Raw genomic sequence first — 23,373 nt, 5'->3', positions numbered from 1 at the left:
TGTCTTCAGCTCCTTGACACTCATTCAGCGCCCCCTTCTCACCTATCAGGGCTGCCTTCCTTTCATCACAGACAGGCATGGCTCACTCGCTCTTAGGTTGCCCATGGCATTTCCATTTGTTCCCCCCAAGCCAGGCCCCCCTTGCTTTGCAGAGGGAAGCAGGTAACATCTGCATTTCAGGACAAGCAGGTAACACTCCTGGATCTCAGGACCAGCTGCAAAGCATCAGGGAACACCAATGGGAAAGAGGGCCTGGGGAACGGGTACTTCTTTTGCCTCCCCAGTCACAAGATGAGTGACTCTTAACGACACGGTGGGGCACTGTTTTCAATGGCCCAGAGGTAAGCCATTGGAAGGGTGGAAAAGGAGAAATGGGCATGCAGTGCATGGAGCACTAGCTGGAACCTCCAGGCTGTTGTTTAAGAACCATCAGTGGAGGTTCATTAGAAAACTAAAAATAGGATTGCCGTAGGATCCAGCAATCCCACTGCTGGGCATATATCCAGAGAAGACTATAATTCAAAAAGATACATGCACCCCATGTTCATAGCAGCACTATTCACAATAGCCAAGACATGGAAACAACCTAAATGTCCATCGACAGATGAATGGATAAAAAAGAGGTGGTACGCATATACAGTGGAATACTACTCAGCCATAAAAAAGAATGAAATAATGCCATTTGCAGCAACACAGATGGACCTAGAGATTATCCTACCAAAGTGAAGTAAATCAGACAGAGATAGAAAAATACCATACGATATCACTTACATGTGGAATCTAAAATACACACAAATGAACATATCAATGAAATGGAAACAGACTCACAGTGATAGAGAGCAGACTTGTGGTTGCCAAGAGGGAGGAGGGCTGGGGGAGGGAAGGATTGGGAGTTTGGGATTAGCATATCCAAGCTATTATATATAGAATGGATAAACAACAAGTTTCTACTGTATAGCACAAAGAATTATATTCAATATCCTATGATAAACCATAATGGAAAAGAATATATTAAAAAAGAATGTATATATAGGTATAACTGAATCACTTTGCTGTACAGCAGAAATTAACACAACTTTTTTTTTTTTTTGCAGTACGCGGGCCTCTCACTGTTGTGGCCTCTCCCATTGCGGAGCACAGGCTCCGGACGCGCAGGCCCAGCGGCCATGGCTCACGGGCCTAGCCGCTCTGCGGCATGTGGGATCTTCCCAGACCGGGGCATGAACCCGTGTCCCCTGCATCAGCAGGCAGACTCTCAACCACTGCACCACCAGGGAAGCCCCACAACATTTTTAATCAACTATACTTAAATAAAAAATATTGACAGTGGAAAAAAATATATATTTTTATACATATATAAAAGAACCATCAATGGACCAGGACTAAGGAGATTGGAAGATAAAAGAGGAGGCCATTAAAATAGCTGTCATAAAGTAACTAAACTGATAAGGGAGTGTGGCTTAGAGAAAGTGGCCAGATTATTTTTTTAAAACCTTCATCTAACCTGCAAACAGGAATGGAAAGGCTTACAATTACAGTCCATATATGACAAAGCTGTTACATGAGCTCTGGCCTCCCTCCACCTCAGAAGCTGTGGGTCAGTGTCCTGAGGGCAGTTAACCCCATGGGCAATGCTCTTCTCACCACCAGTCCTTTGACCATGTTACTGAAATCCAGAGCAGGCATTACGCAAGGCTTGGGTATTAGTGTCCTGCAGCTGCTGTAACAAATTACCACCAACTTGATGGCTTAAAACAACAGAAATTTATTCTTTCACAGGTCTGGAAGCTAGAAGCCTGAAATCAAGGGGTCAGCAGAGTTGATTCCTTCCTCAGAGGTTCTGAGGGGAATCTATTCCATGCTTCTCTCCTAGCTTCTGGCGTTTGCCAGCAATCCTTGGCATCCCCAGGTCTGTAGCTGCATCACTCTGCAACTTCATCTCTGTTGTCACATGGCCTCCTTATGTTGACGCTAGTCATAGGCTCTAAGGCCCACCCTAACTGAGTATAACCTCACTGCAACTCATTAAATCTGCAAAGACCCTGTTTCCAAATAAGGTCATGTTCAGAGGTTGTGGGTGGACATGGATTTGGGAGCGGGGAGTGGGGGCACTCTATTCAACCCCACACAGCTTGCCAGTGGCATTTTTGGCCGATCTCGCATAAGAGCAAAGAGAGGATTTGGGTTCCTCAAGAGAAAGGCTCAGGTAAACCTCAATGCCGGTGGGGAGGTAGAGGGGAGAAACCACCTTGAGCAGCGTCCATGTCAGACTGAGGCAGCACCCGTGCATCTAAAACATTTCACAGAAATCAAGTCCAATGGAGCAAAGAAAGTCATGCAGAGAACTAAGGTAACTTCCCCCATAGCTCAGAACAGACCAGGCCCCTTCCCCCTCAAAGTGCAACAATAGAATTATCCAGGTAGGATGCCAGGTGACCCCCTCTTCCCAAGCCGACATGGAAAACAGGCAAATTCCTTCAATCTCCTTTCCTCTCCCCTCTAACCCCCAGGGGGGCTGTGGGACACCAGGGGCTCTGGCTGAGAGGGGAATGGAGCTCTCTGACTCCCACTCAGCCGAAAACAATCCCGGGGGTGGGGGGTGGCTCATGGTAACGAGCAGAGCAGAACAGAGCGAACCCTCAGGTTCCCCTAAGGAAGCCCTTTCTGCTAGTGGGGACTCATTTCTAAGGCCTTCAGGGAGGTGCTGTGCAGAACTGCATCCAATCCGGGCTAAGCAGATTAGTTCCCTCCCAGGGAAAGGTTCTGGGCAGCTGAGCAGGGCAGCTCCCTGCGCGGTAGCAAGGGGCTGTCATTACGAGGCCCAGATAGGACATAATGACATGCTCCCCGGAGGGAGCTCCTAATTGAATTACAGGGTGTCTCCTGAGCATCAAAGGCAGCCTGTGCTCAGAGGTAGCCGAGCAGCCCAGGAACAGACCTTCTGCAGAGCTGGTGTAGGGCAGGGGTCAGGCTGGGGAGGCGCTCGGATGCCTGAAGCCAGAGGGCTCTGTGGATGTCGCTGACACTGGGAGAGAAGAGGAGGAAAGCATGGGGAGTGGGGGATGGTGGGCACCCCTGGACCTCATACCTAAGAGATGTGTTCAAATCCCATATCCTCCGAGCTTGCTGCAACCGGGAGGTAGTACAGAGCCAGAGGACAGGCCAAGAATTCACTCTGTTCATTCATTCATTCATTCACTCATTCAACAGGCATCTTTTGTGTCCCTATGATGTGTGATGGAGATGAACCAAGTGCTGCTCTGATCTGAGGATGCACCCTACCTGGGGACCGTTTACTCCTGAGGTCAACTTCTACTTCTATCCGTCCATGTCTCACAAGCTGAAGCCAACGAGCCCTCCTTCTAACAAGTCCTTCTGAGTTGACTGGAGGAGGGGGTGTGCAAGCCACCTTCAATCACTCCAAACCGAATCCCAGCAAAAGGCAGGAGGGAGTGGCTGAGACTCGGAGATCCCTCTTTCATAGCAACTCTCACATGCACTCCCTTCCCCGTCAGCCTGGGAACGTCCTGAAGACAGGGACAGTGCCTCTTCTCACTGTGCTCAGCCCACAGAATGAGCTCCATGAATGTCTGCTGACTGTACCCTGAGAGACTGGCCCCTGCTTCCCCACCTCCTCTCTGGATAGAGGGCTCTCATAGGCTCTCTGGGGGTTGCAGGCAGAACCCACCTACACTCTCTTACCACCCTCCTCCTCTAACCCTTGGTCCGGGATGTCCTCAGACACCAGGGTCACAGCCGCAAAGGAGGCCCCTGGATCTGAACACATGGTCCTGAGCCAGCCTTGCCCTGTTCCCCAGGCAACAGGCCAAAGCATTATCTGTTGATAGTTCCTGATGGTGAAGTGACACAAACAAGGCCCCTCTGTGTACCGGCCCGGGCAAGGGTGTGTCTGAGCCAGCAGTCAAGAGTGATGAGTCCAGACTTCTGAGCTGGGCATTAAGGAGTCTATTTGGCCCTTGCCAAATTCCTTGGGCCCAGCTGCCCCTGAATTAAAGGACAGCCAACTCTTGCTGTTAAGGAAGAGATGTCCTCTTAACTCCTTCCATATGAGAAGAAAGCCTGCTGCTTTCAGCTTCGTGACCTTATTCTGAGGCTAAAATATGTAACATAGTTGAAAGAATATGTGATTTATAAGCAGAAGATCTAGGTTTGGATACTGACCCTTAAAAGCTCTGTGTTCTAAGGTAAATTAATATTTCTTACTTTCAGTTACCTCATCTGAAGACGGTGATAATATTAACTCTAGAGGTATGACAAATCCTTTACTTTTAAAAGTTGAATTTTATATTTTCATACAAATATTAGAAGTTTTATTATGTAAGAAGAAAAACAACAACAATAGTAATCTTTCTCCAAGGTCTAAACAATGCTGAAGACTCGATAACCAATACTGTGTCCTATATTCTGATATATTCTCCGGAATAGCTGGATCTCCCCAGGAGGTCACCCTCTTCAGAACAACTTTAAACAATTAGTGCCTAACATTTTCAAAGCATTTTACATCAGTTTGTTCTTTGAAAGTCAGCCCGTGGCTGTGTTTATTCTACTCTCTCCCCAACCCCCAAAATAGAAAGTATGTATTCTTACAACAGTCCACACAGGTTAATTAAAATGTCACTTCTGTCTACTTTGGCTAGAACTATATTAACTCATTGTTGTAACACTAGTTATCTTTTGCTATATTTTATGAGAAAAGGGAAATCGAATTAATTTTCAGCTAAGAATCTTCTAGCACCTGGGATCCATGAGAAGGAATAGATAATTAAAATGGCCGTTGATGGGGAGCTGGTTGGGAACCACTGGTCTAGTTTATGAAGCCCGCTAGGTTAGCAAGGTTTCTGGAAGATTCTGGTCTGATAAGAAAGTTATGTGCATCATGCGTCCAATGGGGATTTATGTCCCTGTGGATTCATCCAGCGATTAGAAGAAAGTTCCGAGTTATGCTGGATGAAGAAGGCAGTGATCCAATGAGGCTTTTCGCATTAGGACCGGCCCGGTATTGGAGAGACAGTGGCAACTTCATGCTAGTGCACCCCAGTGAAATGGAGGCTCCTACTTTCTCTATCCCATGAAGATATCCCTACTTTATCCCTACTTTATCCCTACTTTCTTTATCCCTTTCTTTCCATCTGTCATCCCAGGACTAGAGTTGACAGATAGTTGGTTTTTCTTCTCACATCCACAGCTGAGTCCAGATACAGCCTCAAAAATCCTTTCCAAGATGGCTGCCTGGACAGCCACGATGGACTGACTGGAACTGACACCGAAAGAGTCCTATTTTACACCCAGCCCTGTGTCCTGGGACGTGGACACTTGACAGAGTCACATACTGTGCCACCTGGAGATGAGAACACTCTGGCTTCCGGGGAGTTCCTGGAAAGGCATCAAATTACAGCTGCGAAGATAAGGGGGGGCGGCGTGGTGCCTGCTGGCTCCGGTTAAGTCCAGCAGACCAGCTGTCTAGCAGGGGAGGGGTGGGGAGGGAAAGGCTGTCATTCTATCCCCAGCAAGCATGAGTGGCAGGGAAGCTTTCCGTCCTGGCTGGGAACACAGGCTGCTCTGGAAACCCAAATCCACGAAGAGGCTTTGACAGTGACTCAGTACCCAAATAGTGCACCTGAAAATGACGGCAGATTATCTTCTGACGTCAGTCTCCTGGAGAGGACGGACCAGAAGAAGGCAAAGGAGGAGGGACGAACCTAGTAACCTTGAGATTTGTGTCACTGAGCATCACCCACTAGGAATGTTTTCTGTTGATCTGGGCAGAGGCCATGTGAACCTTGGCTGCTGAGTCTGTGGCCAGCTTGATGAATACGGTAGGGCTGAGGGCTCCAGAGGCGGCAGTGTCTCCCATTCTCTAGCCTCCCGCCCCAGCACTGACCCCTGTAAAATCAGCACTCTCTCAGAGGCACTGCAAACCTTATACACTGTGTCAGTTTTGAGGTGACAGATGACTGTCTCACTTGGGACTTCCTTCTAAGCGACACTGTCCACCACTTAGAGACACAACTGCTTAGGTAGCTTACCATGGGAACCCCTGGGCAACTTTGTTTCCCCACCCCACCACCCAATTATGGCAGATTAACTGTCAAGTTGGGGGTGGGTGGAAACCTGGTTTGACACAGGGCAACCAATATGTATTGGGCCAGTGGCCTTTGACATAGTTAAGGTGGAAAAAAAGGCGGGGGTTGGGGGGAGGGGGCAACAGAGTTCCTCCCTCGAGAATCTGAGTTAGAAGAATAGAAGGATCTTTCCAAGTAGGAGATAGGACTGTTGGGCTGTGAGGTATCATCAAAGCAATAAGGGAGAAGGCCACAGAGAGAAGCAGAGATGCCAGGAGACAGAGACCCCATGGCCTAGAGAGACAGCGTCAGAAAGAGAAGGTGGTCCCTAGGGCTCCCGCAGCCTCTGATGCCTTTCCAATACCAGTTCCAGTCTATGCTGGATCCTTACAATTCAACCTTCTTGTCTTAACAGTCAAACACTTTGCGGTGAAGGGAAAAAAAGAGCACCAGGGTAAGTGGTTTGTTTCCTGGGAGATATCAGTCTTCTTGGTATTATCGTGAGGCTAGTTCTTTCTGTCCAAATGCCGGGCTGTCTTAAGGGATACCCACAGTGCACTCCTGGTCACCCAAAGAAATCATAGATCAGACAGCAGAGAGAAGGCAATCCAAATACAGATGCCAACAGTGTGAAGGAACGGGACGTAGGGAACAGGATAAGAGTAAGAGAGGACACGGGACTAAAGGACGTGGGAGGAAGGCACTGAGCTCGAGCAGAAGTAGAAACCACGGCGTGAGTGTCAGCAGCGCCTGGAGCACACACGGTAGAGAAAGAAAAGATGCAGCTGAGGACGTTTAGAAGAGAGAGCAAGTGTCAGCAAAGGGCATCCACACAGAAAGGAAGGTGCAAGAGGGGAAATAAAGTGAACACATAGAAGACTTGCAGCCAGGGCCAGGGCTTGCTCTAGGGACGGCTGCAGGGTACACTCTCCATCACCACAGCTCAGAAAGAGAGGGTCGGGTGGTAGTGGGGGTCCCGAGGAGAAATCACATGGGATACACGAGGAGGAAACCAAAAGCGAGACAAATCAAGACCAAGAGCTCTGAAAAAAATGGACTACTACGGAGAAATGGCAGAATTACTCACCTGTAATCCATAACTTGTTCCACAGCCATATTCTAAGTAGGAAGTTACTATCAAGATGTCACTCATTTTGAAAGCACCAACTAAAGAGTCTAGAGTGTTGTCTGTATCCTAACTAACTGGTTCTTCATGAACCCTTGCCACCAAGTGGTAAGTGAACTGGGCTCAGGCAGGGGCAGGTTAACAAGGCTGTGTCCATGCACGCTGGCCCTTCGCTAGAGAGGGTCAGGTTGGTGCCACACTGATAACTAAACTCAAATATATGCACACACCTAGTGATGGCTCAATTTTAGAAAAACAAATTTTTCCATAGTGAATAACTTTTACTTTCAATTTTTTCTTCTTCTGTACTCACCCAGATAACTTCCTACTCGGGTGCGTGGTAGGCGGCAGGGGTGGGAATATAATTCCTATGAACGATCATTATCACTCCACCTGAGAATGTTTACCTAGTGCTTTCCTTCATGGCCTTTTAGCAAAATTCTCAACACATGTGATTCCTGCAAGAGTTTCTGGACGGTGCAGAATTTAAATACGGGGACTTTGCTCTGTTTGCAGGTCAAGGAGTTCTCTCTCTCCAACCATCAGTTACACACTACTGGCTCTATGCCAGGACTTCTGATTGGGTTCTGGAAGCACAGGTTAGTTTTTCTTTTAAAAAGACAGCAAGAGGGGCTTCCCTGGTGGCGCAGTGGTTGAGAGTCCGCCTGCCGATGCAGGGGACACGGGTTCGTGCCCTGGACTGGGAAGATCCCACATGCCATGGAGCGGCTGGGCCCGTGAGCCATGGCCACTGAGCCTGCGCGTCTGGAGCCTGTGCTCCGCAACAGGAGAGGCCACAGCAGTGAGAGGCCCGCGTACCGCAAAAAAAAAACAAAAAACAAAAAAAAACAAACAATAAAAAGACAGCAAGAAAACAACGTCTTGAATAAACCGAAGACTGTAGCTCTGAATTCTACTCCATTCCTCGTGGAGTTGACAGGGGCACAGCTAAAGGATGGGGAAGGAATAAGTGCTCATGTATGACCCAAATACACCTGGGAAGTTGATAAAAGTTGGACAAAAAGGAAGAGTCCTCCCCACTCAGCCACCTCACTTTGCCCAAGTATCCCTTTCCATCATGCTTGTGAGCGAATGAGGAAACTTCGAAGAGTCGAGACAAACGAAGCAAGGTCCATAGCAGGATCTCCACTGTCATTCCTTTATTACTGCCTGACGCCCCAACTACTATCATTCCAAGCAGTGCACAGGAGACCCTGCTTTGAGGCTGAGACTGTTTCACCTTCTGATTGGCTGGTCATGTGATCATCTCCAATGGCAGTGCGTCTCTCTCCTCAAACCCAAACTGACATTCTTCCTGGCAGAATCTCTAACCCTGCACCCTGAACTTTCTCATACCAGATGGCAGACCAAAGCGAGAAGACCCAGGGCAGGCACACTGAACGCTCTGCTGTAGATGGTCCCTGACCAGGTCAAGTAGAGGGAGTGTTGCCTGATCCAGTATTGCCAGGAATGTTGTACCCTTAGACCCTACAACAAATTAACCAGGAAGACTCTGGAGATCTTTCCAGACATGTACGGTTTAAGTATACTTGGGGTGCTTTATGAATCCTGAAGTTGGAATATGTCACCCTTTGACATATTCTTCGGCAATTTCAGTAATTAAGAAGAAAAGAAAAAAATTAGCAGGACCTGGGGCCTTTCAGGGAACAACATCCAAAGCTTCTGCTAAAGAGTCCACATAGCCTCTCATCACTCCTTTGGGCCCCAGAGAGACAGAATTGTAGTTGAACAACCCTACCTGAAATGTTCCACTGTACTGTTAAGTCCCCCCATTAAACAATTGGCTTAGACATGGATCCCCTTCTTCAGGACAACTCTGAACCAAGCACACAGCTCCACTGTGAGTTCCATGAAGCCGTGGCCCGGGTGACCGACTGTTTTCCTAAAGCCACAAAGACAGCTTGTTACTGGAAATCAGGTACTGCAGGCAGAAGAGAGGAGAAAGGGAGGGATGCCAGCTAAGGGGGAAATACATCTACCTCCACTGCACTCCCACCCTCACTAAGCGTGCAGCTTGTGACTTTTCTCAAGCACAGAAAGGGCATTCTAGAGGCAAATCATCTTCCTCCGTGGCCAGACAGACTATCCTATCACCCTGCTGAGCCAAAGAAAAAGAGAAAAGTCCACTGTGTTTCAGTCAACTTGGAGAATGTAAAAATTGTGTCCTGGATAACTCCAGATTTGTATAGGTTTTGATGGGAAGATGCCTTGGGCTGAAACTTTATAGAGAAAGCACCCCTGGAAGAGAATGGCCTGCATCATTCTGAAAAAAAAAAAAACAAAAAAAAAAACCCTGCATTATTTCATGCAACAAGGTCTAGCCTGAAGTTAACCATCACTAAAAGATGTCTCAGCTACACATGTCTCCCTCAGCAAGAGATCACTAAGACAAAGCTTTTTAAAACTTTTCTATGGGCTCACTATTTTCCTTCAACAGTTTCAAGGTGAACCAAGAGATTAAAAATAGTCCATAATATATTATTATTCTTAGTTAAGACATTAGTCACATAACACTCCTGGATGTGCACTTCCAGAGCATCTGTCACCCAAGAATTTCCATATTCTTTCCGAAGCTGAGATTTTGATGGATAAAAATAAAATGGAAAGGTCCAAATCGGGAGGGGGAGACATTAAATCAGTAGCATCTAAAAACTCCTTTCTATCTAAAAGTCTAACTTTCTATCATATCTACCCGTGTGATCCTGGACAAGTCACTTTGCATCTCTGATTCTCAACTTCATGATTTGTAAAATTGGGAGGTCAGATAGCTTCCAGTTTTAACGTTCTGAGTTGCTTGGGAAATGCACGGTACAGCTAATACTCGATCCTTCTTTGAAGGAGGCCTATGTTATTTAATTACAGTAGATCTTGACATCTGTGGCTTTGACTATTCCCAGAGACCCCAAAGGTCAATGAGTCGCAATAATCTTATGTTTGCAGAGGCACGCTGTGAGCCTGGGATACAGGAGCCAGCCACACGCTCAGTGAGTGGGATGAACGTGCTGGCAAGCACCCGTATCTCGGTGAGGCTTTATTATTATCTGCAGGAGGCTCAGAGGCTATTATTCCCAGGATGTGCTGCAGTGGTAGTCACAAAGGTATGGATTCTTCTGGAGCACGAAGATGTCAGTAGTATCCCTCTCAAAGATCACGAGTTTATTGTAACGTGGGTTTAAAGTAATCATGTTTCCACCCACCCCCCGCCCCTCTTCATCTACTTCACTACTACATCCTTAATGAAGGTGACTTTAAAAACTTTAGTCAGACTTCCCTGGTGGCGCAGTGGTTAAGAATCCACCTGCCAAGGCAGGGGACATAGGTTCGAGCCCTGGTCCAGGAAGATCCCACATGCCGTGGAGCAACTAAGCCTGTGCGCCACAACTACTGAGCCTGCGCTCTAGAGCCCATGAGCCACAGCTACTGAAGCCCACGTGCCTAGGGCCCATGCTCTACAACAAGAGAAGCCACCGCAATGAGAAGCCCGCGCACCGCAACGAAGAGTAGCCCCCGTTCGCCGCAACTAGAGAAAGCCTGCGCGCAGCAACGAAGACCCAACGCAGCCAAAAATAAGTAAATAAATAAATTAAAAAACAAAAATCTTCAGTGATGTCACACACACAATTAGGAGTTTCATTCCCCTCTTATTGAGCTTATCTCAACCATACTTCTCCCATGTGTTTTGATTTGTGTGTACACCTTGTGTCCACTCCACTGGAGAATAAGATCCTTGGGAGCTGAAATGCCAGCTTATCTTAATCACTTATTTCTCTCCGGTACCTAGTAATGTACCTAGGATGTAGCAGATATTTAATAACTGTCTGCTGAATGAATGAGCACCTTTGATGAGCAGGCACTGTGCTGAAGGTGCATTTTCTTCCTATTTGTATGTAGTACTTATCACAATCCTGAAGAATAGATGTTATTGTTCCTATCATTCCAACAAAATATCTGGGGCTCAGACAGCTGAAGTGACTCATTACAAGTTACACAGCTGGTGAGTGATGGATTCACACCTGTTTGTCAGACGCCAAGGTTCATGTTTTTTCATCCTACCACGGTGCTAAGGACACCTTTGAAGAAGTAAAGCACAAAACCAAATGAGTGAATTCACGGACCTAGTATTATTGATAGAGCATAGGCCTGGCTTCATCCTGAATAGATTCAGAGGAGTATGGTGAGGGCAAAAGTGACAGTGCTACCAGGACTGGTGGGCAAAAAAAGCTACACAAAGAGAGAAGGATTAGAAAGTAAAATCGTTCCAGGTGTCACACAGCTTCTGTCTAAGTCCTCCTGAGGGTTTTAATTTCAGTTTCCAAATCGGTATTGCGATTAGCAGGGTCTCAGGGTAAGAGCTAGATTCTAGATAAGATGAAGTTGAACATTGGACCTGGAAAGCAAGCATTCATGATCCAATCATGACAGTCATCTGAAAAGCCACTTTCCTTCCTGGGTTTCATGGTTTCGGCAAGAGCTTTAGAGCCTTTCACCTCTAACTTGGCACCAGGAGCATCAAGAGCTTGTTAGAAATGCAGAATCTCAAGCTCTACCCTAGACCTTTGGAATAATAATCTGCATTTTAGCAAGATCCCTGAGTGGCCCATGAGCACATTAAAATTTGAGAAGCACTACTCTATGATACCTGGAAGATATTCTGAGGTCCCTTCTGGCTCCAGTATTTTATGAGTTTAGATTAGTAATCTTCATGGTAACCAAAAAACTTGCAAGCTTATTAATTAGGGTCACACAGAGATCCAATCAGGTAACCTGATTGGATCAATGGTGTCTTCTGAAGAATATTGTTAATTCATTGATATTACTATTAATGGCCTTGCTTACTGAGCACATACCATGTACAAGGAACACTGCATATAATATCTTCAATCATTATAACAGCCCTGCATGAGAGACATTATTATCCCCATTTTTTCAATGAGGAAATAATCTAAGTTAATAAAATTTCTCCAAACTACATAGTTAAATCAGTAGTAGAGCCAGCATCCTAACCCAGAGTACTATACTTAGAGCCCATGGGTTTTTTTGGCTGTATCATACTGCCTCTAGATGTAAAATTACAATTTAAAGTATCAAAGGTAGGGCTCCTTTTGTGAGAAGAGACCAGTAGGCTTTGGACTCATTCTTCTGCAATGAAGAAGGCCAAGAGGGTAGTCTAAAGTCTACTGAAGTCTAAAAACTAATGCAAAGGAATCGATGGGAAACCCTACAATACCCTGGACCAGCATCTCAAACGTGTGGAACTGCACATACGTTTAGAACAAATATCACCCGGAAGCGATCATTCATGAGGCTCCTTTACACCAAGACAGTAATCTAGCTGAAAATACACACAGGTCTGAGGCAGGTTGAGTCATATTTAGAGATCCTAGGTGCACAATTGATTATTAATGAGGTGAAGAAATTGCGAGCTCAACTTCTGATCTCTCAAAAACTACCCTTCAGTTCCCTCGGTAGACAGGTACTGAATAGGAGGAACCCCAAGTCTGTCCAGTTATGGCCAATGCTGTGGTCTTGATGTCATTTAATGCCTGACAATAACTTCTTATCTACTGACATTGCCATAAATACGTGTGAAATTTCATGGAGTTTTTCCTCCCAGCGAGGGCCTTCATTTGTATGTATATAAATGGATAGTATTCTCTAGAAGGAACAGGTTTTTACTTAGGTTAACGAGTTATTATCCTTCCCAGCAAAATGACTAAACAGAGCTCCAATAAATCACTTTGTCAATGGCCATTTCATTTCAGAAGACAGTACCCCCTGTTCCATCTTTGGCTGCTGTGGGTATGAGAGCCTAGGTTTATAGTTCAGAAAATCCTACAGCTGGGAGGAACTGCAAAAAGAGACGAGCCCAGCCTTGAGGCAAGGAAAGTATTGTTATTCCCACTTTACAGATGAGAGTTTTCATTTCCCATTGAAAGTGGTTTTAGCAGGTTCTTGGAGCAGTTTGACATCTCCCACTGTCTATATATGCCCCTTTTGTTCTTCACACCTTCCCCTCTACTGCTTATTGCTCGTGGATGTGAGCAGGAATTCTGAGACCAATGTTCCCCTTTCTCATCCCCTTTCTTCTTGGCCACCTTGGAAAGTCTGCCCTCTCATAAGCTGCAAATCCTGGGGAGATTCAGTCTGCTATCTTCTTTAAAGATATCCATCCGAGAACAGGACTGAATACCCAGTACAGGATGTTTCAATGGGGAGAGGCCTCACAGTGACAAAGGCAATAGAAGTGCAAGACCCAGTGTCTGAAGGACTAAATGGGGCAGTAACCTGAGAAGTATTTTAGGAGAACTCTGGACGATGAAAAGAGATGACCACACAGAAGATGTATTTTCCCCCCACAATTCCTAAGAGGCTTCTCCTCCACTGCTTAGCCAGATTTTGGAGCTTAGACCTGTGACTGAAGACGGGTGGCCGCTGCCCTGGGAGCTCTGCTTCTCCAAGATACCTCCAGGACCCAAGCCATACTGATTCATCTCACCTAAACTGGGCAAGCCTCGCACCATAAAATAGCCTATTGGTGTTTAAAGAGACTGCTAAGTTTCAATCAATTTTGCAATTTCCAAATTGAAGGAGAGGTGCCTGAAATCTGCTTATACAATACAGTTGCAATGTGGTACTGGAAAAAAAAAGCCAATGCCACTCACTTTCTTGAGGATGTCCTGATTGGGCTACCACCGTCTCAGAATGGAAAGGATTGGCTTCAAAGCTCATGTAAGCCCTTGGCCTGAGAAAAGGAGGAAGGAGAGACCCAAGCAGTCTCCTAGCTCTTGCTAGGAGAATTCACAAGAATCCCCCCAAATCTGATATCAGAACTTCTGTCATCCCACACCTCCACCAGCCATCATTTTGAGTTTCAGTGGACAAAATGTTCTACGTCCTTAGATCCTGCCACAGGATTCCTTGCCCGTAAACAATTTAAAGTGAGAAAGCTGAAGGAGATTTTGGAAGCAGAACCTGGCAGGAGGGTCTGCTGATCCTGCATACCTGTGATGGAACCAAAGTTTGACATTAACACAAATACAAGAAAAAGTTTTAAAACATGGTGCAGGAGAGAAGGGGGTGGCAAGGGACGGAGGCAGATGGACTGTGGAAAGGTTACTTACACAGTTTCATCATTCTTGAACTCCATCTCCCCATATGTGTCTTCAAAATCCTCACCACCACCCTTGGCGGCCCCTTCTACTGTCCTAAAGGGTACGATGACTGTGCCCCGGGCACCTGATGTCCGCAGAACCTTGACCTCCATGATACCAATACTTTCACTGACATGAACAGTGTCACATTCAAAAGTGAAGATACCCGCATGATCATCATCCAAGATGGTGACTGTGGCCACACAAGGGGACACCAGGACAGCCCGAGGCAAGGGAAGACTATTGAGTACTCTGGGAGGCATCCCCTCCCCTGGCTGCTCCTCCTCTATGCGAACGTTGCTCAACCTCACAAAGAAGTGTTCATCCTCCTCAAAAATGTCATCATCGATGATGCCCACAGAGAATTCCTTCTGGGTCTCTCCTGGTTTCAGAACCACAGTGCCCTCTGTGAACTCATAGTCAGCCCCCGCATTGGCAGAACCATCCTCTGTTTTGTAGTCCACATACAGGGTCTTGGACATGTCCCCCCCTTTCCTCACCACTGTCAGGAGCACAGCCCCACAGTTCTCCAGGCACTGGTAAGAGCACGGGTCAAAGAAGACCTTGGAGACAAAGTCCTCCGGCTCATCAGTGTGCACCTCGCTCATGCTAGAGGCCTTTTTGGCTTGTTCTGCTGCGTGCTTCTTCAGGATATTGCCTGCGCCAGTCATCATACGGGTGGCCTGGATCCGGTAGAAGGCGCGGCTCTTCTGTTGATGGGAGAGAGCGTAGTAATTGGCCATCTCTACTAGCTGATCTAAGTCCTTCTCCGGGTGTTTTTGCTTCAGATCCTTGAGAATCCGGATCATCTCCCTGCGGGACTCATCCACTTCCTTCCCTTCCAGGGGCACCAGATGCCCATCTAGGAAGTGGGAATTCATCATTTTCCCATCCATCTCGATGCCCTTGGGGTGGCCACCCTCTGTCTCTATGATGATTCCTCGGTGTTTATCTGTGCGGTACTTTTTGTGCATGTATTTGTAGAAGAGCAGTCGCCTATCTGCCACCCAGGCCAGAAGGACACACACTGGAAAGAAGAAGAGAGTGAGGAGGCCTTCCCAAACCTGGACCACACCAGGAGAGAAGACGGCCAGGATCATATAGAGCCAGATGTAGGCAAAGATGCTCCAAGCAGCAGTGACAAAAAAGACTCGGAGGTGCTTTATCTTGCGAGTCTCTCCATCGGGGATCACGTAGACGCAGATACCAATGATAATGAACATGTTGAAGGCTGCGCTGCCTACAATGGTAGAAGGTCCCAGATCACCAGCAATGAACCCATGACCACACACCTCAATTAAAGAGAGGAGGATCTCAGGAGCAGAGGAACCCAGGGCCATAAGGGTCAGATTGGAGACAGTTTCGTTCCAGACCCTAATCGTGGTTGTGCTGGTCTCTCCATTGGGCTTTTTGATAGTCACCTCTCTCTCTTGAGAAGTGATGACTTCAATAGATGCCATGAAGCGATCAGCAATGATGGACACCCCGAGAAACATGTATATCAGGGCCACAAAATAGACAATGACCCTGGCAATCTTGTCTCCAAGGGAAGGGTTCTCCGGGTACCAGATTGGCAGGATGACACCCTCCTTGCAGTCCGATGACCCTGTACAGGACTCATTGTTCTGCCCTGTGCTGGGCACATCCCCTGAGCCGCCAGCCTCTGCCCGAAGACCATTCAGGAAGAGCACAAAGGTAATCAGCCCAAAATGGAGGAAGGCAGAGGTAAGAGGCTGCAACCTTAACCACGCCATACACAAGACTTAGCTGCTGGCTTCCACTGCAGCACCAATGGTCCACCTGACAGTCCAGAGACCTAGAAGAGATCAGAGGGGCAGAAAAAGGCATGAAGAAAAGGAGGACAGCAAAGGGCAGGTTCCCGCCAATTCAAACTGACGCTTCACCTTGACTGACGTATTGCACTAACACATTGGCAGTCTCTCACTTGGAAAAATAGATGTCACTGGGAGGTACAAATAGCTGCTCTGTCCTCAGGACCCTCTGGTAGACTCCGTTGAAATATGGCTTAAAATAGCTGGGAATATTGGTATTGGAAACTTAAGTGGTACCCTTTTAGTCCTGTCTTCCAACCCCTTTGTTATCTGTGAGAGTTCTCAACAATCAACTTAAAATTGACCAAGTATAACATGAATATTCATCCTCACTTCTACTGTTTCTAGAGTTTTCAGCCTTCCTTACCACACTGTCGTCATACTTAAGATACTCAAGAATCTTGCATAACATAGGTTTGCAGGAGTACATATTGAACTTCTTTCCTGGGCTACTCCCCCCAGATAGAACACCTTGCTCTGTGTGCAGTTGAGTCTGGTTGGGAAAAACTCCTTCCCCATATGAAAAATTTAGGGAGGCAAGCTGTAATTCTGAGATCACTTGGGAAATCAAGAGATGTTCTGTAGTGAATATTACCTGCCATATAGCTAAACTGACGCCCTGTAAGCTGTGCCCAAGACCAGTCCACGGCAGTCCTTAGCCCTCCAGCAAAACATGCTTATGAAAGAGTTTAGGTATCCAGTTACAGGAAGGTGAAGATCAGTCAGCCACTCAAATTCCACACCCAAACACTGAAAGGGCCAGGTGGTAGAAAGCACTATAAATAACATGCAAGTGGCTCTCAAATAAGTTTCTTTTCATCTGTAGGCAAGATTTTGGGGGTGAAATGCAGCCTCCTCTGCTGGTCTCAAAGCACTAAAAGCACTAAAAGGTGAGCATGAGTTCAGAAAAATGGAAGAAACTCAGCTGAAACTACAGACTTCTCTTTCTACTCATTGCCTCATTCAGATGAAATGAGGAAGCAAATATTCAACACCTGAAAATAAGCAATTTGCCCATTTTTCTACCTCTGCTATAACCATGTAGGAGTATTGTTAGTAATGGAGGAATGCTGCTATTCCCTACCTGCTCCTCCTTCTTCTCCGCTGTTTCCCATTTCAGAAAATAGCACTTCCATTCACCCGGTTTCTCATGCTCAAAAATCGCTGCCTGTCTGCAAGCCTTTCTTTCTCCAGTCCAGCACTAAACCCTACCAACTCTCCCCCCAACTCTCTCACCACCATCACAGCCCAAGGCCCCTTACTCCTCACCAGATGAATCTACTACAGTCACCTCCTTACTGAACTCACTCCAACTCTGACCATTCTCTATTCCATCTTCTCATATAGCCACAGTCATCTTTTTTTAAAAAAACCCAAACCTATGCTCTCACTCCCCCATTTGAAGTCCTTCAGTATTTTCCCCTCGCTCTTAATATAGAGACCAGGATCCTTACCATGACCCGCCAAGCCTCGCACGAGCTACTTTCTTCCTCCTCTTCCCCCTCAGCTCTTGCCACTGTCCCTCTCACTGAATTTCTGCAGTAATAGCCATATCAGGTCCTAGAGTACATCAACTTATTTTCCACCTCGGGACCTTTGCCCATAACATCACCCACGACCAAAATGACTGCTCCTTCTTCGTACCCCCACTGTTAACAATGCTTTAGATCTCAGCTTGAGTGTCACTCTCTCAGAAAAACTTATGTTCACCCTAGAAATGGTCAACTCCCTCTTTAATTTTCCTTCGTGGCACTTATAACATTTTGAAATCACATGGGTATTTGTAGGATTATATGATTAATGACTAACTCATCCATTAAACTATGAATGACATAAATGCAAAGATTATGTCTATTCTGTTTATCACAGTATCCTAAGTAGTTAGTTAGATGCTCAGTAAACGTATGTTTGGGAATAAATAAATGTGACCCTGATGGAAGCTTCCTCAGTGCTATGGACTGAAATGTGCCCCTCCCCAAATTCCTATGTTGAAGCCCTAATCCACACTGTGGCTTTATTTGGAGATAGGACTTCTAGGAGGTAATTTAGGTGAAATGAAGTCATAAGGGTGGGGTTCTAATCCAATAGGATTGGTGGCCTTATAAGAAGATGAAAGAGAGAGAGAGAGAGAGAGAGAGAGAGAGCTGTCCATTTTGTGAGGACATAGGGAGAGAGTGGTCATCTGCAAGCCAGGAAGAGACCTCTATCCAGAAACCAAATTGGCCAGTATCTTGATCTTGGAATCCCAGCCTCCCGATAAATTTCTACTGTTTAACCCACTCAATCTATGGTATTTTGTTATGGTAGCCTGAGAAGACTAATAAACTCAGAAATCAGCCTTCTTTAAAGTCATTTTACAATCTGAATTATAGTCATTTGTTTTAGGAAAAAAAAAAATCTCATAGACAAATCTGGACTAGATTTTAGAGGCTATGTAGGACCTGTTTAAATTCCCAAGGCTTGTACTCAAAGGGAAATTCCCTTTGGGACACAGTACACCCTGGTGCATACTGTAATCCTGAAGGCCCTCCTCCCAAAGGGCTCTGTGGATTAACTTGGTTTCGTTCATCCACAGAGCCAACTGCTGAGGACCACATTCCCCATTAGTCCAGGTACTGGGGGTCATCCCAGAAGGTGCTTGGAGCTTTGACCTCACTCAGAGGAGAAGAGGCTATGACAATGACCATGGAGGAGTAGAGAGGTTGAAGGTGTTCAGCATCCATATTCAAAGCCCTCATAATCTGTGATGCACACAGTGACCCTATTCATAGGTTTGGCACTCACCTAGCCAGAGAAATGTGGACAGAGACAGGTCTTGGCTCCTTGCCTTGACCTCTGAAAACACAACACTCTGTGAATTCTGATAAGCCCCAGACATGAGGAGACAGAAGGTGGGCACAGCTGGAGCAGCTCTTTGATCAAGAGCCAACATGGTGACAGGCGGTAGCAGCTGCATGGCTGGCCAAGCCCACAGGGGTGGGCTATCCACAGGTTAGGGAAGAGGGCTGGCCTGCTGCAGTCAGGGGACATGTAACATTGAGCTAGTAGAGTTATCCTGATCAAAGGGGGACGAGGATTCCTACTGATCTTACCTACCTGGATAATTAAGCAGGATCATGGCCTTTATTTCCCTTGGTCCTACAGACACACGTGGCAATAGGTTTTTATGGGGACTATGCTATCATGTGGTCAGAATCAGGCTGTTCCCTGACCAAAACAAATGAATTGAAGGAAAGGATAAAAGAAAACAAGGCAAGAAGGTGGCTAAGAATTGCCTGCATCAAGTAGTTGGAACTGAAGGTGGAAAACGAGCCGTGGATGCCCAGTTGTTCTTTCCGGCCCTACCGGGAGATGGTTTCTGCCTGAGAAGTTAGAGGGAGAGGGGACGTCTCTGATGAACAAGCGAACAGTCATCTTTTTGTGCCATTGCCCCAGCCCCAGACACCAACTGAGACAGATCCCAACCTCCTGGGGGGTCCACGCAGTCCCTCAGAGACCCAAGTGATATTTCATGGCTCCAGAAGGCTTTTAATCAGCCCTAAGTCAGGGAGGCGACTCAGCTTGAGACCCCCAAGAACCACCCCAAATAAGGAAGATATTAATGATTGTAACTAACACTTAAAAGTGCTTATTGTGTGCATAAAGTATGATCCCATTTCATCTTCAGAACAACCCTATGAGATTAGTACTATTTTTATCCCTCTTTTACATTTTGGGAAACTGAGTCTTAGTTAAGTCATTTGAGTCATTTACTCAAAGCATAAAGCAAAGAAGTAGCAGAGCCAGAGCCCACACACAAGTGACATAAAATTTATGGTCTTAACCACTCCACTTTACTAGGATGTCCCAATTTGTTGCAGAATGTCCACGAGCCCCCATCAGCTTCCAGTCTTCTGTGGACTTAGAAGCAATATGACTGCCTCACGTACCCTCACAGGAGAGACCAACCATTTGGTAGAGTTGCCCGGTCCCCAGGTTTCCTGGGGGTGTCCTGGTTGCCCGAGGCCATCTCCCACCCGAATATTCTCCTTCCCATCAGTTCAGTTTGACAAACATTAACAAACGCCTATGATTCTCCAGGCCTGGTACTAGATGCCAGTGGGCAAAATAAAAAATGATACAGGGTTTGCCCTCGAAGGTACCACCTAGCAGCGGTGGAGAGCTGCACATATAGGCACTTCTACCTTCGTCAGTGAAGGTATACCTGCCGCACGCGAGGAGGGCACTGAGCCAGCTTGGGGACTCAGGAGGTGTTCTGAAGAAAGTGATCCCTGAAATGAGGCTTCGAGCATGAGTGAGCTTTAGTTTAAAAAAAAAAGAAGAAGATGAAGAAAGAAAGAAAAAGAAAGAAAGTGGGAAGGGCACTTGAGTCAAAGAGAACAGCCCAAGCAAAGACACGAAGCCATGGAAAAGCCTGCTGTGTGCACAGGATTACAAGGAATTCAGTGCGAGGCAGAAGGGGCAGAAGATGAGGCTGGTCACAGAGGGAGGACCCAATTCATGGCAAGTCTTATACGCCAGGCTGAGAAGATGGGATTTTTTTATCCTAAGGGCAGTGAAAAGCCAATGATAGGATTCTGAACAGGAGAATGACATGGTCTGATCTGTATTTCAGAAAAACCAATTTGGCTAAAGCGTTTAGGATGGCTGTAGGAGGAAGAAAACCAAAGCAGGAAGATCAGTTTGAAATCTATTGGAAACAGAACGGATACAGACAAAGAGGGTGGGCCTAGGGTATATTCTGCCTATGATGACCCTCTGTCCCCTCAGCTCAGCCCACAGGCTCTCATCTTTTTCCTGAATTATTTTCCTAACGCCCCCAGGGGCCGTCTGCAAGGTGTCTGTGTCCTCAGCAGTGGCTCCTGACATCTTTTAATATCACTGGCATATTTAATGAAAATCACTGTTCCTCTGCTCTTCCAGATCATTAATAAAACAGTGCCACCAGGCCAGACTGAGCAAATTCTCCCTGCTGCTACGCCCTCCACTTTCTCCAATGGGGAACACTGCTCCGGGCTTGTCACCAGCCTGGGTAGACTCATCCTGCTCTGCTTCTAAATCTGGGCCCCTGCACAGGCGTCACAGCCAAGTTACATAAAGTTTTAGGTGCAGCCAGGCTGCACTGGATCTGAAGTGTCACCCAAGTCCAGGAACACCGCATCGTCTGTACTTCCTCTGCCTACAGGGGATAAGAGTCTGCAGAGTCCTCTCTGTGGCAGTGCTCTCCCAGAAACACAGGAACGAAATTCCCGGCGCTCTCAAAGAGTAGGAAAGACGTGACCTCTGCTGCTTAGGTAGTTCGTCTGCCACAGTTGGAACTTGGATCCAAGGAGGAAACTACGATGATGCTGCTTTTCGTGCATTATGATCTCTTTGAATCTTCAGAGTGAAAAAGTTAATATTATCATCACGCCTATTTTACAGATAAGCAAATTGGAGTTCATGAAGGTTAAAGAATTTGCTCAAATCACAGTAAGAAGAAAAATAAGCTCTTGGATTCTGGCAGCCTGACTCCAGAGCACATGGTGTTAACCACCGTGCCGGGTAGATACCCTACGTCTGGGTTCCCCCTTTGAAAAGCAAGGGCCTGGGGAGGGGATGGTGAGTCTTTCTGGTTATGGAGCCCTTGCTACGAGCTTGGAGGCTCTACATACTCCGAGGCAGCCCGGAGCAGTGGCAGAGCCCCAAATTTGAAAGCAGGAGGCAAGAACTTTCTTCCCAGCTCTGCCTCAACAAGCTATGAGACTTTGAAGAGTCAGTGAACCTCTTATGGCATCAGCTTCCTCATCCAGAAAATCTGTGCTGGGTTGGATAATCTCCATAGTTCCCCTGAGTCAAAAATGCTTTGATGGCAGGCAGGGCCGTCTCTCACGAAACGCAAAGAAGCGAAGGCACACATTTAAGTTAGGTTGTGGCCCAAGCAGACCTCAGAGGATAAGAGATTAAGTTAAGGGAGGGTGGTAGGAAAAGGGGACCCCAAAAAGGCAAGGAGAGCCGACATTCTGGATTTACCAAAAGCACCTTGGATCAAACCCATTTTTTAAACAACTGCTCTTTGAATGCCCATTTTGGACCAAGCACTGTCCTAGGGATTGGGCGTACTGCCATGAATGAGCTACACCACATCCCCAAATTTATAGCGTTTACCTTCTGATGAGGAATAGAGACAAACCAGGAATTATGGGCATAAGTGTCTATGATGATGTCATGGGAAGTACTGTCTTTTTCTTGTTCTGCTCTAAGCTCTCAAGTTGGTCGCTGCAGAGCTGCTTCTAACCTTGCGGACAGTGGGTGCAATGCAGCACGGCTTTGTAACACCAAGAACCTTGCAGTAGCACATGATATGGCTGGTATTTTACTGTTCTTGCTTCTCTGATCTCATGCAATTGTCATATTCTGCCTTCCTTGAAGCCCCCAAACCCTTAATGACATCCAAGCCATATGATAACTTCATAAAACCCTACTGGCTCTCTCCCAGGCACTACCACACAAGAAGAAGAAGCGGGGCTTCCCTGGTGGCACAGTGGTTGAGAGTCCGCCTGTCGATGCAGGGGACACAAGTTTGTGCCCTGGTCCGGGAAGATCCCACATGCCGCGGAGCGGCTGGGCCCGTGAGCCATGGCCGCTGAGCCTGCGCATCCGGAGCCTGTGCTCCACAAGGGGAGAGGCCACAACAGTGAGAAGCCCGCGTACCGCACACAAAAAAAAAAAAAAAAAAGAAGAGGAAGCACCAGCAGGCCTCCTTCTCATGCTGTGTATAAACCAAAGACTCTAAAAATGACGACAACAAAAACAATCATCACATCTATTCACTGAGTACTTACTCTATGGCTGGCGCTGCATTAGGTACTTTTACAGCTGCTGCTTAATACCTAAGGATCCCACAATGTAGTATTACCCGTTTTAGAAATGAGGAGACTTGGGCCCGAAGATTAATAATTCACCCAAGGTCCACTAGCTGAGCAAGTGGCACAGCTGAGCTATGAAACTTGGTATGTCAAATGCCAAAATCTAAAAGGGATGGTGGAATAACAGGGTAGGAATCTGGAGCTCTTAGGTCAAGAATCTACAGACCTAGGAACCTCTACCTCCTCTGGGAAGCCTTCCCTGATAATGCCCTCTTCCTCTACCTTCCAAATGAGTCATTTTCTCCCCCGCCT

At 46.7% G+C, this 23,373-nt stretch overlaps 1 protein-coding gene across 5 annotated transcripts in view; it reads right to left on the bottom strand.

Moving 5' to 3' along the window:
* The window catches only part of SLC8A3 (solute carrier family 8 member A3), a 149,816-nt gene that overhangs the window by 112,709 nt on the left and 13,734 nt on the right, over window positions 1-23,373 (bottom strand). For all 5 annotated transcript variants that reach the window (XM_060140248.1, XM_060140229.1, XM_060140238.1 and 2 more), the window contains one exon: window positions 14,352-16,197. In XM_060140248.1, coding sequence (XP_059996231.1) covers window positions 14,352-16,135 — 1,784 coding nt within the window. In that variant the 5' untranslated portion in view covers window positions 16,136-16,197. The remainder of the gene's footprint in view (window positions 1-14,351; window positions 16,198-23,373) is intronic.

The sequence above is a fragment of the Lagenorhynchus albirostris genome, chromosome 1 (assembly GCF_949774975.1).
Source record: "Lagenorhynchus albirostris chromosome 1, mLagAlb1.1, whole genome shotgun sequence".
Taxonomy (NCBI): domain Eukaryota; kingdom Metazoa; phylum Chordata; class Mammalia; order Artiodactyla; family Delphinidae; genus Lagenorhynchus; species Lagenorhynchus albirostris.
Note: the sequence above shows the minus strand (reverse complement) of the source record. Positions and strands in the feature narration are given on the sequence as shown.